At 40.1% G+C, this 15,209-nt stretch overlaps 1 protein-coding gene across 1 annotated transcript in view; it reads left to right on the top strand.

Annotated features, from left to right (window-relative positions):
- Window positions 1–983: 983 nt before the first annotated feature.
- The window catches only part of LCP2 (lymphocyte cytosolic protein 2), a 52,587-nt gene continuing 38,361 nt past the window's right edge, over window positions 984–15,209 (top strand). The window contains exons 1-3 of the mRNA XM_034779848.1: window positions 984–1,301; window positions 5,928–5,990; window positions 12,699–12,745. Coding sequence (XP_034635739.1) covers window positions 1,224–1,301; window positions 5,928–5,990; window positions 12,699–12,745 — 188 coding nt within the window. The 5' untranslated portion in view covers window positions 984–1,223. The remainder of the gene's footprint in view (window positions 1,302–5,927; window positions 5,991–12,698; window positions 12,746–15,209) is intronic.

Below are 15,209 nucleotides of genomic sequence, written 5' to 3'. Positions count from 1 at the left end.
TCTTTTAATGTTAAGTGTTTGAAGCTGCTAGAAGTTTGAAAGTAGTCTCGGCAGAGATGGATTAATGGGCAGCATGCAGGTAAACTAGTTAAAGGTGCATAATAGATGCAATTTATGGTCTCTGGTTTTTTACATGGTTTTCTCATTTATCTCATAGTTCCATAGTTTAGAATTTATCACCACTAGATCCAATGAAAAATGGGGAGATGGAATAGTGAAAATGTAATCAAAGTTTTTTGGGGGGGTGGAGTGTTGGGTGTGTGTAGTTTTTTAAACCTAAATTTAGAACTTTGAAATTTCACCTAGCCGAAATCCCCAACCTATATACGGGGCAGGTGCTGGCTGCAGCTCCATAGTTAAATTTTAGTTCCTGCATATACTCTAATGCAAAACCTTAGCACGAACCTCATACTTTCCCCATGTAAGACATCCTGCATATATCTTATACCATATAACCACAGCAAATACATGGGAATGTTGCACGGACATTGCTAAAAGTTTGTATAAGGGTGGCAGCCAGAGGAATCTGTTGTGTGCATTGTATTATTTTTATATGTTAGCAGTGTAAGGGAGAGTTTCAGTGTCAGGAATCAATATCACATATGGGGCCCTGAGATATGTTAAAGGTTTTCTTAACTAGGCATTTTCTTGGTTTTCAGGGATTGAACGAGCTAGATTTGCAGGTAATCAAACTTAATTCAAAACCAGCAACTTTTTTGGTGGTGGGAATATAGATGCACATGTGTGTGCGCATACGCGCAAAATTCTATGCAGCCAATGTACCAGTCTATCTAAATATTGCCAATGGTTACATGGAAATATCATGTAAATAAACAAACAGTCTCCCTAGTTTAAATACTGTTAAATAGGGCTCATAAGGATTACAGTTACACGCAGAAGGCAGAATACTTTAATCATGTTGCTGTGCTTCCTTGTTTACTTATTTAGATTCAGATAAAGGAAGTGGTGAGGCTGAATAGCTGACAAGTTTTCTGAGAAGAGACCATTTTGTACTTAGAGGAAGCACTTGCTCTCTTGGATATTCTTGCACCATAACTCAGAAATAAAAAGCAAAACGGTTTAACAAAAGATCTGGGCATTTCTTAGGCAAGTGGATTATTGAATTTGCTGCAGGTAGCCATAGGCAGAAAATCTATGGCTGCTTGTTTCATTAATACTACTGGCATGAAAATTCTGTAACTGCTTAGAAAAAAAGAGCTGAAATGGATTTACAAAACATTCCCTATCGCTCAGTGGTGGTTGCTTGGAGCCCAGATGACCTGGCAGACTACTTCAAAAAAGTAAGTTTTGCTGTGTTTTGTCCTAGTATGGTGAAGTAGCAAGTCACTGTAACACTTCTGTGCTAAAATAAATAAATAAATAAATAAATAAATATTCTTTTACACTAAGAGCAGAATTTGTTGCATAAAAAATATCAAATTATCTTTTTGAATAATCACAGCAGATGCCACTTCAGAAAGGGATTATACGTACCCTGAAGCCCTTGACGAATCCTGAAAAAATGTATTCTAAATCAATAGGAACAGAAAGTGATGGCTTCTCAGAAAAATCATCTTATCTTTGGTACCAATGTCTTGCCGATGTAACATTCGGTTTGGATCTGAAAAGTTAAGGATGCTAAATCTATTTTTTAAGGTAGAAAAGCATTATATGCAGGTCTTGTAAGACCTCTCCAATGAGATAATTCCTGTGACTTTCAAAATTAAAGATCCTTACTAATCAAGATGCACACATGATCTCTGATCTGGACTGAATTGCTTTCCTAATTAGTGTTACAAAGGCTTGTTATATGTCAGGGCTTGGTTTAGAATCCACAGTACCTTGTCTTTAGTAGAAGGGAAAAACAGATTCTCAATCTACAGATCACCTCATAAGCGCCAATCTTTGAACAAGGATGTTCGAGCAAAAGGGCTATGAAAACTTGCTTAGGTTGACACACAAAAGAGTTCTTCAGCATCTGAGTTGGGGTTTTAAAAAGGGAGTTAGGTGCTCAGATTCAATGAGCATTGGGTGCTTAAATCCGAGTCTTGGACCCCACATCAGGCCTTTTGAAGGGAGGTGATGAACTGAGTTCTCATGCTAGCCCAAAAATGAGGCCTGAATGATTTTTTGTCTGAACTCACATAAACAGTGCCAAAGACTTCCTTGGGACATTCCACAGGGTTGAGGGCAGCATCTGTGCCTAAGGAAAATTACTCCAGGGTATAGCAGAGGGCTAGATGGAGGGAGAGAAATGATAGACATCCTTTCCTCCAAAATAAATACAATGTATAGAATATTATCCCTCCCCCACCTCTTAGCAGCTGCTCCTATTTGTAGAATGCCCATGTTGACACCTTGTCTTTGAAATTAAAAGCATTTGCCAATAATAATATAAATAGTGATAATAATTCTTTGGAGGGGCAGATTTAAATAAAAAGTGATCCTGCTACCCATTGCCTCCCCCTGCCTCAGGAACCCAACTGACCTTCTTCCTCACCCTCCCCATCTCATTTCCTCATTCTTCTTCCCTGCTTAGGAGGTTGATGTTTCATCAGGCTTCCTACACATCCCCCCTTCACCTGCTGTAGCTTTTCCCCTAACACACTAGCCTGGACATTGCTGGGACTTTCACACCTTTTGATACCTCTTCACCCCCGATGAGCTCTTAAATTTCATTTTGCAGAATGGAGGATTTTACACACTGGGGGTGGGGGTGGGCGACAAATTTAAAAGAATAGGCAAAACTCAGTGCTGATTTATGCCCTGCAACCTCACTGATGCTAGGAAAACTGCAAAGGGATGTATGGCAATGCTGAGTTTGGTCCATTTTTACTGAATCTTAAATCTAATCACTTGTACATATATTTTCCATAATTTCCCCCAGGTTTTTAAATAATCAGCAATACCTCCCTATGTTTCCACTCTGGCTATAGTGCACGTTCACAACAAATTCCAAAACCTTCATTACAGACTAGAAATTTAAACCCAAAAGGTTTGCCAAGGCTTTCAATCCATTCCAGCAAACCAGTTTCAAGTGGATATGGGACTAATGTAAAAGAAACCTAGGCCAGTTTAATTTTTGCTATTGAAATCATGCAAAATTCATGGTTTCAACAGCTTTCACTGGGTTTCGTTTGAGGGAGTTGGGACAAGTTCAAAACCAAAATGCAAAGTGAAGTTCATGGGTAGCAAAGGTGCACAGATCAAAGCCAAAGCAAACGTTTGCCGGATTGCCTGAGAAGTGAAACCGCCAACTTTGCAGTACTCTAGTTCCAACTGTTTTGCTCCTGCTTAGCTGTGTAGTAGAATGAAACCAAGATCTTGAGATATCTTAAATGAGACAGATCTTATTGTTATTGAGAACTACATTATTTAAATCCAAGTTCAGCAGATTAGTAAGGAAAACACACTTTTTAACTGGTGCACAGGGTTTTATATCACCATTAACTGGAAACTATCAAGTGGGATGAAATGGGTTCCTGGTATGAATTACTGATCAGTTTATGCTCTGAGGAGCAAGGAATGATATGATATATATCTTTCATACTTATATGGCCACCCATGACTGTAATATCGGAGAACCTCAGTCTCTTTAGCCTATTAATCCTCAATGACATTCCCTTCTTCAGATGGAGAACTGAGGCAGAGGATCTTGCCCAAAGTCACACAAACTCTGAGCATGGATCTGAATCCAAGTATCTCAAATCCTATGCCCTCACCACTGGATACTCCCTCACAATTTGTATCATATAGAGTGTAATTCAGGATGCTATTTGTTATACTTAGGAATGTGTGGATCTTCTTTTGAATCTTACTGATATATTTTCCTCAAAATATCATGCAGCAGTGGGTTCCAAAGGTTGAGATCCACATTTTCAAAAGCGGCCACTAATTTTCTCTGCCAAAAGGGAGATACCATGGGGAGGATTTTCAAAGGCTCTGAGCAATCCCAAATCCAGATAAAATCACTTCCTCCAGTGTAAATGACCACACAGAGTGTAGGTCAACAGAAAGAAATTCAGGTCTCCTGCCTCCGTAACTCTCTACCACATTTAAAGCTTTTGATCAATAGGGCTATTAAACTAAAAGGCTTTCCCCAAAACATCCTGTGTTCAGAAGGAAGCGATAAAGGGCCACAACTAATTTCTCAGACTTTGAGAAAAAGGAAGGAAGTTCACAATTGTAAATTTCTAAATTCACTTAAAACCAGAAAATAGAATTTTCACCCATTGGCAAAATCATAAAGAAAACCAACTTAGGTCCCGGTCATACAAAACACTTCCTACCAGGTGTAGCACTTACTGCCATGAGCAGTCCATTGCAGCCAGTGTCATGGTAGTAAGTACTATGCCACGGAGGAATTATTTGTAGAATTGGGTCCTTCATTTGTATAAAGTCTTTAATACAACCTGAATCCCAAAATTATTTCCAGAGTTAGGGTCCATTGCTGCAAATACATGAGTAACTGGAGCCTGCTCATGCAAGTAAAGTTTCTCATATGCATAAGTGTTTTCAAGATCAGCCCTTAAAACAATACACAGTTACAAGCTTAGATCACATTCCCTGTTCTGGAGCAGTATAAAGGAGATAGAATTCCCCAGGGAGCATTCTACCAGTGCAGGAGTGTTCTCCTAGCGGTATGGGGCAGAATAAGTGGCTATGGAAAGCAGACAACTTCAGGGGTCTTTCTACAGTCCAGACAAGCCCCTAGCCAAACCATGTTTTGGAGTGTGCAAAGGCAGCAAAAAGCCACCTTTGTGCTCCCCAACTTGAGTTTTACCACCTCTGAACCTGATCCAGAGTCCATTGAAGTCAATGGAAAGTCTCCTATCTTCTGTAACTAAAACTGAGCATTAACTCTTTGGACATGTAAAACCTAACAGCTGTTCTCTCATGTTATCCCAGGTATGTTCAAATACAAATTTTAAGGAGCTCTCTGTAAACATCCACAAAGCCACTATATTCTCCTCTTTCAAATCTTGCCTCAAACACTCCTCTTCCATGATGTCTATAAAACACTCAACAATGGCTAGGCAGCTGCAACTGCTGATGATTATAATCATAATCCTCTGTGACCTTGTGCCCCCATCTGTTTGTTGGGTTGGAATCTCCTGTCTTATATTTAATTTGCACGCTCTTTGAGACAAGGGCAGCATTTTCATTGTGTGTGTGGATGCAACTGCCACAATGGCGTCCCATTCTAGGTGGGCCCCGAGACGACCCCTTATTGCCAATAATCTTAATAATGAAGAGAAGAAAGTTAACAGATCATGTACAAAGTTACAGGTGTGCCATTTCAGCTTAGAGGAGACGTGTTAGTTATAACAATTCTGAATGTCTAGTAGCTGGGAGCAGGACACTCTTGTTCCATACTCCTTGGCTTTGAACATATTGCGCCATACTAGTCCAAGATATCTGCAGTTTGAAAGCACAGTGTCAAGCTCATCTGTTTTCCAAAGCTTTTGTTTCACATGGTGATTGCAGGGAATTTGTTCATCTTCTTTTCAGGGAAGGGCAGGAGTGGTGTATTTTTTAAAAATGTGTGCAGAGATTGTCTGATGGGGCCTTTTCATACATTTCTCAAGAAGAATAAATCAGTAAATAAATAAGGGGCCAGGTGTGCTGGCCATAGTAAGGGGCAGCCTAGATCTGCACCATGCAAGCGGGAGCAGCAGAGGACAGGGGCTGCTATTCTGCCTGGCCCTGATGGCTTTGTCTTGATTAGGACACAAATATAGCTAATACAGTCTAGCTAAAAGCTCTAGACATGGCTGTGCAGACTTCAAGATGTACTAGATTGCTTTGGGATTGAAGCATATGCTTAAAGCTAAGCTTGTGCATAAGTGCTTTGCCGAATTGAAGCCTTAAACCACTCTTAGATTTAACCAAGTGTGTAACAACAATCTTTTTCTCTCCATTCACAGTTAAAGTATAAGGACTGTGAAAAAGTCGTCAGAAAACACAGCATAAGTGGACAAAGGTTTTTGGTAAGTGCAACAATAAAATTCCATATTCACAATATAATTGTCACTTGTCTTCCCCTGGGGTTTGCAATTAAGGACATTCCTTGTGTTCTTTGTGCCGCTACACAGTTGCTTACATATTAAGGCCCAGATATTCAAAAAAGCATTTAGGCACTTAACTCTTATGGACATCAATGGGAGTAAGATGTCTACATACTTTTAAGGATCTAGGCTTAAGATCTACATCCTGGTTTTACACCAAAGATCATTGTTTTAAAACCTGGACACTGAACACCAGGACCCCCATGGCCGCATTTAGCTTGAATCCATTTTACATTGTTTTTTAAAACAGAAAGTGAAGGTTCCCAGCAGCAATATTTGCTTACATTCTTTCTGGTCATTTATAGGAAATGCTTGTTTTTCATGTATTAGCAATAACCTACAGCTTGTCAGATTTCCCCACCCACCTTTGCAGAACAGTGCAACCCACTTGCCTGTAAAAGCTAACCCTCTGCTGGAGACTATTTATGCCAAGGGCTGCCATTTTAAGCCCCAATGAATAAAAAATTATTGTTTTCTGAAACTGTATGTGTAATCAATAGTATTTAAAATCACCACAACTAGCAGGCCAAATTCACCAGGGATATAATTCAGTGCTGCTGCACTGAAATTAATAGATATTCTTTGATTTATCCCTGCAATTCATCTGGCTCAACAAACCCATATTTCTCATTTGTACAGCTGCCATTATCTGGTCTTAATTCCACATCAATTGACAGCATGTAGGTTGACATTTTTATTTTGATAAAAACTTCATAATTATCTTTAAAACTCAACTTGGAAATGATCCTAAGGCACGATCTGCCCTTATCTTTGATGGAAAAGAGCACAGGACTCACAAAGTACAGTGGGTCTTTGCAAGTGAACCTTGAATCAGAATCTAATTTTGTCCTTTGAATGTTTGCATATTCACATGCACAGATCCTACTGGTAGTCAGGATTCAGGTCCCAGTTTTTAGCCAGGAGAAACAGAGTTTTATCCATGTACTGTGACTGCCCTAATGTAAAATAGAGTGGCATTAGAGAGTTGTGCCTTTTCCTCAAGCAACATAATCTACGTAGGTCTCTCCACTGTTGAAAATCTGATCTCATCATAAACATAATTATCTGGATGAGATCTGCACTCTCTAGAAATGGCAGAATCCTAATGGGTCAGTCATTAAACAAGGGGGATGTTCTCAGTCCCCTAAGTGCATACGTTATTTCAAATTTCAGAGATAAACAGTCCAGATCTGGTGGTAGGATCTGGCTCTTATTAAAAACCTTGTTGCAGAAAAATTTTTACACTCTATGTGGGGTATTGAACATTAGTATAAGATTGGTGTTCTAGGGAAATGTACCTTAAATTATGTATATTAGAGGCCCCAACGTGATAATTGTCACAAAGACTTAGTGACAGCCCCGCCACAAAGAGTTTATAATCTAAGCAGACAAGCCAGACAAAGGATGGAAAAGGAAACGAAGGCACAGAGAAGGGAAGTGACCTACCCAAAGTAGCTCAGTGATAGAGCCAGGAATAGGACTTCTGTCTCCTGTAACTTACTCAGTGCCTTATACATTGTACCACACAGAGATTTATTAGCCTAATAATTACTCACTGTCATTAAGTGGAATTACAGAGTCCTGTAAATCAGTGTGAGGATATATACATATGTACACAAAGTAATAAACTGACTACAATTAGAGCTAATTGAGAAAAAGGGAAGTAATTTCACAATTTTTCACTCTGAACATTTTTCATTTCCCCCCCCTCAAAATTCTAATTATGGACCAGCTCTATAATTAGTCAAGAAGGAGGAAATTTCACACAAATTTCCTTACAATTCTTCCCAGCTTCTCGTTTTTTGTTTGTTTGAAATGTCAAGTTTTGAAAATCCATCAAATTTTTGCAATTCAAAACATGTCTGCTAAAAGTGAAAGAGTATTCCACCAGGATACCACCTTCTGCTGGATAGAATGAAAACTGCTCTACTGTACATTATAGGTCTTATTCAGCTCGAGTACTAGAACTAGAGTTAGGCAGGAAACATTTTTCCTATCCTGTGAAAATGTTCAAGATTTCAAGTGTTTTGTGTGCATCAGAACAAAACTGAGACCTTTCAAACTCTTTCATTAAAAAAATAAAAATAAAAATAAAAGAAAAAAAAACCCACCCAGAATAGGCAACAGCCTGATGGTTAGGGCACTCACCTGCAATGTGGAAGACTCGGGGATTGTCTACATGATGCACTAGTGCACACCAGCTTTAGTGTAAATTCTAATGCGTATCAGCATGTTGTGCACTAACTGTCAATGTGGAGCCTGCTGGCATGCACTAGTGCACATTGATGTAGTCTGGGACTATGTCAATGCATATTAGGGAACTTTCAGTGCACAACATTAGTGCACACTAGAATTTACACCCCAGCTGGTGTGCACTAACACACCATGTAGACGAGCCCCTAGGCTTAAATTCCTGCTCTGAATCATCTTCCAGGTGTGTGCCCTAACCACCAGGCTATTGCCTGTTCTGGGGTGGATCTCTCACAGTCGCTCCTGCTGAAGCTATTGCATTTTGTATAAATAACTGTATAGTCCAGTGGTTAGAGTAATTTATATAGAATCCAAATATCTTATAATGTCTGATAAGGATAAGTCTGTAAATTGAGAAACATGACTCTGGATCTGTTGAGTAACATGGTAATCATTTTTGCATCTCCGGGTTCTTTGTACGGCTACGTGAGTGAACGTGACACCTACAGACGTTCACCATTAGTGATGTCTTTTCCTCCAAACATAATTTGGCAGCTTCTAGTGACTGGTTTGATATGGAAAGACACCTGCTATAAAGAGAATCTGGAATGCCAGGCACTCATTTGGGCTTTGGGAGACACATGTTCAAGCCCCTGCTCTGAATCAGAACTAGTCATTCCATTCTGGCCCCAAGAAGATTTGTGATGAATGAAAAATCTTTTCCTTGCAAAACTCCTAACCAGCTCTACTAGACACCTGTGTTTAAGAAAAGGAGGATCTGAGTTCTAGCTCTGCTGTCACTGTGAAGTCCTCAGTGATCATCATGGTGTGCAGCATAATGCCATTTCTGAAATACCTACGTGGCCAAGGATCTTTGACTCTTGCATTGTTTACCAAGTGCTTATGATACATAACCAGTTCAGAATGTTTTTCTGCAGAAATGGCCTCGCAGATTCAGTGGTTGATTTCTACTAGGCAGGCCAGTAGCTGCTGCTTCCTCATTTCTCCCAATATAATTTTTGTTTGTTTTTAACTTTTTGCCTACTTGGCCATTTTATACTAGAAAACATTCTGCTTACTGCAGATGCAAAGCACAAGTGTAACAGTGGGGAAGAAGTGACAAGGAAAACTGCAGCTTGCAGAGCAATGTGTAAGAAATCAACTGCTTCTCTTTAGGGTAATTGTCTTTCTAATGACTTTTGCAAGATGTAGAAACTGCCAAATTACGTTTGGATAACCCAATACTGTTCAGAATGAATGTCTGTGGGTTTCATGTTCACTCAAAAGCCATACAAGCAACATGACAATGAAAAAATGGTGCCATCCCAACGAATGCACTCCCTGGTTTGAGTAATTATTTTTACTCTGCTGACTACCTGCATGGAAAAATCCTACAGAGTATATTAGGGATTAAAGCAATAGGATTCTTTAGACATTAAAACTCTGTAGAATTTAATGGAGAGACATGTTCTTCCTACAGAATTTTTAAACCAAGCTACTGAATTTAACAGACAATCACATTCCTTTAATAGAGTTCTAAGGGTTGGTTTAAATGTATTATTAAATTTTATGATTCTATAGGATGTTTCCCTAAGAGAAATATATATTTTACCACATTTCACTAATGTTAGCTCTCCAGAGCCAAGGGCACCTCTGGGGACAGCAGCCTGATTCTGCTCTAGACTGAACATTCTTCAATAGAGTTGTTGACCAAGTTTAATTAGAGACCACTTATTGCTCATAGGAACCAGGAAAATCCCAGCCTGACTTTCAGGTTCTCATAGACTCATAGACTTTGAGGTCAGAAGGGACCATTATGATCATCTGGTCTGACCCCCTGCATGCTGCAGGCCATAAAACCGTCCCTACCCCTTCCCTGGACTCTGCTGTTGAAGTCCCCAATCCTGTTTTTAGTGACTTCAATCGGCAGAGACCCTCCTGCTAGAGATCCCTGCCCCATGCTGCGGAGGAAGGCGAAAAACCTCCAGAGGCTTAGCCAATCTGCCCTGGAGGAAAATTCCTTCCCGACCCCAAATATGGCGATCAGTAAGACCCCGAGCATATAGACAAGAGTCTCCAGCCTGACCCCTGTTAGCCATTATACTATTTACCTACCATTTCTTGGTTTTCCTTGACTACTATGTTTTACCATTAAACCATTCCCTCCATAAACTTATCTAACTTAATCTTAAAACCAGACAGGTCCGTCGCCCCCACCGTTTCCCTCGGAAGGCCGTTCCAATATTTCACCCCTCTGATGGTCAGAAACCTACGTCTAATTTCAAGCCTGAACTTCCCCACGGCCAGGTTCCAAGAGGAGTTTTGAAAGCTGGCAGTTTAAAAACACATTTTTACTTTCAAAACTGATCAGATATGGTCTGAAGCTGACACCCATTTATGGAATCCCACAATGCCATTTTGAAGTTGTTTACCATGTCCTTTTAAAAGCACATATAACATGCAGATCTTTCACTTCCCTCATATTGAGCCAAATTATGCCATTGAGACACTGGACCCTGTTGGAGGTAACGTGGAACTGCACCTGATGGGAGGGATGGGCACTTCAGGAAGATGCAACTGCTTCTCCTGGTGCAGGAGGCCAGCTCCTTGGGGGAGGGGAAGACATCGCCTCACTTCCTCTCTACCCTCTTTGGCACAATTTAAGGGAGGGAGCTGTTTCTATGACAGTCACTGGCCCTTGCACAAGGTGTGCAAAGAAGCAAAGGCAAGGCTCCTTGTGCCCGTCCCATGCCCCCCACCCCCGAGATTTGAGCTAGGCCAGGGACAAGATAGCCCTTTAATTGTAAGTATATGAAAAAAATCCATCAGCCCATTTCCCTAAAAAAAAAGAAAAGAGTTTAAAAATCAGCTAGTTTTGTGCAAAACATTATGAGTTTTTACCTTAAGCCCCTGCATATGTTTTAAAATTTCCTTGTGTAACCAACACTATGCTATTATTTTGCATCATTATTACATCACGTTCAAGGAGTCCTCCAAACACATGATACCAATGGTGCCCTTAGGACTGTGCTAAGCATGTTGTCATGGCAGGTAACAAATATATCTGTGTAAAACCTTCATTGAAAAACCATAGTGCAAAACTTGCCTGGCTTCAGACTGTGTTGCCAGCATAGGACTCCTGACCCAGTCAAGAAAACCTGGCCCCCATTTTATGGTTTCATATTGACACTGTGAAGTTTACAGTTTCAGATGATTTTGCTGTGCAGCTTGGAGAAACTGGGTGATTTCAAAGGAGTGCCGCCTGGAGTTTTTGAGTTGGTTCCAACCTAGGCTCATTGCAGAACAAAAATGTGTGAACGCAATGTGAATCAGAGAACTCTTGAGAGCCAAAACCACAGAGCATTGCCCACTTCTGCCTCCCACAACCAGGAACAGCTCTTTTCATTTAAACACACACGCACACTGCTTTTGAAATGGCAACTGTTTTAAAAAAAAATGTTGGGGAAAAAAACCCCACCTTTTTCTGTAGGGCTCTCTGAGAGAAGCAGAGAATTCATGTATTGCCAGCAGAAGTGTTATGGCCATGGGTGAAGACATCAGTAGACTCTATGAACTGCGTTTGGAGTTCAAGTCTGTCATCATGGTTAGATCTCAAGGGGAGGTGGATCTCCACTTTCTGTGTGAATTGGTGCATAGAGATGGGATGTACTATCTCAAAGGATATTTCACTTCCTTGGCACCACAGACAACAGAGATTTATTAATCAGTGGGCTAGATGCGTCCAGTCCTAGGGCAACATTAAGTGAGGATCAAGATCTGGCAAAGCAGAGAGACAGAGAGAGAGAGCGAGAAAGGGAGAGGGGAAGGCAGAAGAACTAATAGAGAATTTTTTCATTAAAATGTGTGTCCATCTTTGTTCTGATTTAAGCTGCTTGTACATTTCCCTAGGGACCATGGGATGAGCTTTTGGGTCACATGGTTATAGTTTGAAATGCATACTTGTGTATGCTTGAAATTTTGCCTGTTTGCTCAATATAATTCCAGTAACTATGACAAGCTACAGGGAAAAGGCTGTTGGAGGAAAGGTTTTTTACATTGCCCCTAGGTACAGCAAGTCAACATTTTAAATCTCAGCCCACAATAACACAGAGTGTCAATGGAGCAGCATAGCAGCAGCAGAGACCCAATTACAACACAATATGGCATGATACCTAAGCACACACCTAAGTTTAAGCATATATATAGTGCCATTGACTTCACGTTAGTGCTTAAAGTTAGGCACATGCTTAATATTTTGTTGAATCGAATCCTAAATGCTGAACAGGGCTTAGGTTTGTACCTGTTCTTCATTAGTTTTCTACTCATGCAGTCCTGTTAATTGTAATGTTTTGACACATGAAAGAATATTAAAGCTTTCTTATCTCCCAAGCTGTTACGTGGACAATTTTGTAACATATAGCATGTGTGTTTCTGTTCCAGAACATGTCTGAAAATGATATTCAGAAATTTCCCAAACTGAGTGTGCCGTAAGTAAATCCAAACCAAATCTCATTTTTCAAAATGGATGATATGTTGAGTGGGTTGGAGATATAACTCCTGGACAAGCACAGGGCAAGTGGATGGTGAGGCCTTTAAAACATTGATCTAGAGACCTGCTGTTTGTGTTGTTTCAGGAAAGGAAAGGACACATTCCTAGAGAAAAAAACAAGTGAGGAAAACATGGCATTTGTCATTGTGTGGAAAATAACTAGATACAGATTAAAAAACCCATTGGGGAAATATTCAGAAATCTTTGTAATTGGCCTCACCTTGCTCCCATTCAAGTTAATGACAGAACTCATTACTGACTTCAATGGATGTAGTTAGGCCAATGCTGAGTGCTTTTGAAAGTACCACCTGTTGAGCATGATTTCATTGCTTAGTTGGAAAGAGGACTTCCATCCTGAAAACATATGAAATATGTCAAATTGAACACTACATCTAATGTAGTTACTTTTTGAATGTTTTTCATTATGCCCCACCATGTTTAGATACCTATTAAAGATAAATCAGACTTAAGACTGGAATAGCTTTCCTGTGCAGCTGCGGGTAGATGATTGGAAGGCATTTGAATCAATTTATATATTTTCCATCCATCATAGCAAGTTATTGATTAAAATTATATTTGCATTACATTAACACTGAGTAGCAGTGAGTTCTGCTGTGTGCAAGACTTCACCATGAAAGATAAAAGTTTCTTTGCCTGTTCTGTAAGATACCCCTCATTCTTTTGGTCTTGTGAAATAAATAGTTTTCAGTTATTTGATGATCTCTCCCTTTCTTGTGTTCTGCTGATCCCCTAGGCTTGCATTCGTCTTGGGGTTTTTTTGTTTTTTTTAATTACATATTTTTTATATTTTAGGGCTTTGGGATTATTCTCTTTCAAATAATATTAGTCATTAAGAATGACTTGAAAAAAATAATGGAGATATATACAAACAGATATATTAGGGTCTTATGTGAGTAATATACATAGGCAACCTAAATATAGGAGTTATTGCCAGATCCCCCTAACCTTTATTGATTTTGAAAAGATAAATTATGTCCATTGTATTTTCTTTCTCCACTTTACCTGTGGTAGAATGTGAGCAAACTTGTCTTGTATGATCACTTCGTGCTTTTCACTAAGGACTTGAATTTGGCAACAGTGGAAAAAGAGCTGTGAACACCAGTGCTCAAGCTCAGAGAAATGAGTAAAGTAGATTCTAAAAATGCTTGAAAATAATAAATCCAAACCAAAACTGTAGAATTAACAAGATTCATAATAGAAAGAGTGAAAGCAACAGAATAAGGACAGCAGACTTAAAAAAGAAAGCAGGCTAAAACGTGGGGAAATGGCAGCTGATGTCCCGTTGGAAGAAAATCTCAGGATGGAAGGAGGTCGGGAAAGCTAGGAGTTTCTCAAAGAAGCAATATTAAATGATCATAGAATCATAGACTTTAAGATCAGAAGAGACAATTATGATTGTCTAGTCCAGGGGTTGGCAACCTCTGGCATGCGGCTCCCCAGGGTAAGCACCCTGGCGAGCTGCGTGCCAAAGGTTGCCGACCCCTGGTCTAGTCTGACCTCCTGCACAACGCAGGCCACAGAATCTCACCCACCCACTCCTGTATCAAACCCCTAACCTATGTCTGAGCTATTGAAGTACTCAAATCGTGGTTTAAAGACTTCAAGGTGCAGAGAATCCTCCAGCAAGTGACCCGTGCCCCACGCTGCAGAGGAAGGCAAAAAACCCCCAGGGCCTCTGCCAATCTGCCCTGGAGGAAAATTCCTTCCCGACTCCAAATATGGTGATCAGCTAAACCCTGAGCATGTGGACAAGACTCACGAGCCAGACACCTAGGAAAGAATTCTCTGTAGTAACTCAGATCCCACCCCATCTAACATCCCATCACAGGCCATTGGGCATATTTACCACGAATAGTCAAAGATCAATTAATTGCCAAAATTAGGCTATCCCATCATACCATCCCCTCCATAAACTTATCAAGCTTAGTCTTGAAGCCAGATATGTCTTTTGCCCCCCACTGCTCCCCGTGGAAAGCTGTTCCAGAACTTCACTACTCTAATGGTTAGAAACCTTTGTCTAATTTCAAGTCTAAACTTCCTGATGGCCAGTTTATATCCATTTGTTCTTGTGTCCACATTGGTACTGAGCTTAAATAATTCCTCTCTCTCCCTGATATTTATTCCTCTGATATATTTATAGAGAGCAATCATATCTCCCCTCAGCCTTCTTTTGATTAGGCTAAACAAGCCACGCTCTTTGAGTCTCTCTCCTTTCGTAAGACAAGTTTTCCATTCCTCGGATCATCCTAGTAGCCCTTCTCTGTACCTGTTCTAGTTTGAATTCATCCTTCTTAAACATGGGAGATTGCACATGGTATTCCAGATGAGGTCTCACCAGTTCCTGGTATAACGGTACTAACACCTCCTTATCTCTACTGGAA

Source organism: Trachemys scripta, chromosome 8, assembly GCF_013100865.1.
Source record: "Trachemys scripta elegans isolate TJP31775 chromosome 8, CAS_Tse_1.0, whole genome shotgun sequence".
NCBI classification, from domain to species: Eukaryota; Metazoa; Chordata; order Testudines; family Emydidae; genus Trachemys; species Trachemys scripta.
The sequence above is the reverse complement of the archived record's forward strand: the minus strand, read 5'-3'. Positions and strand labels throughout refer to the sequence as shown.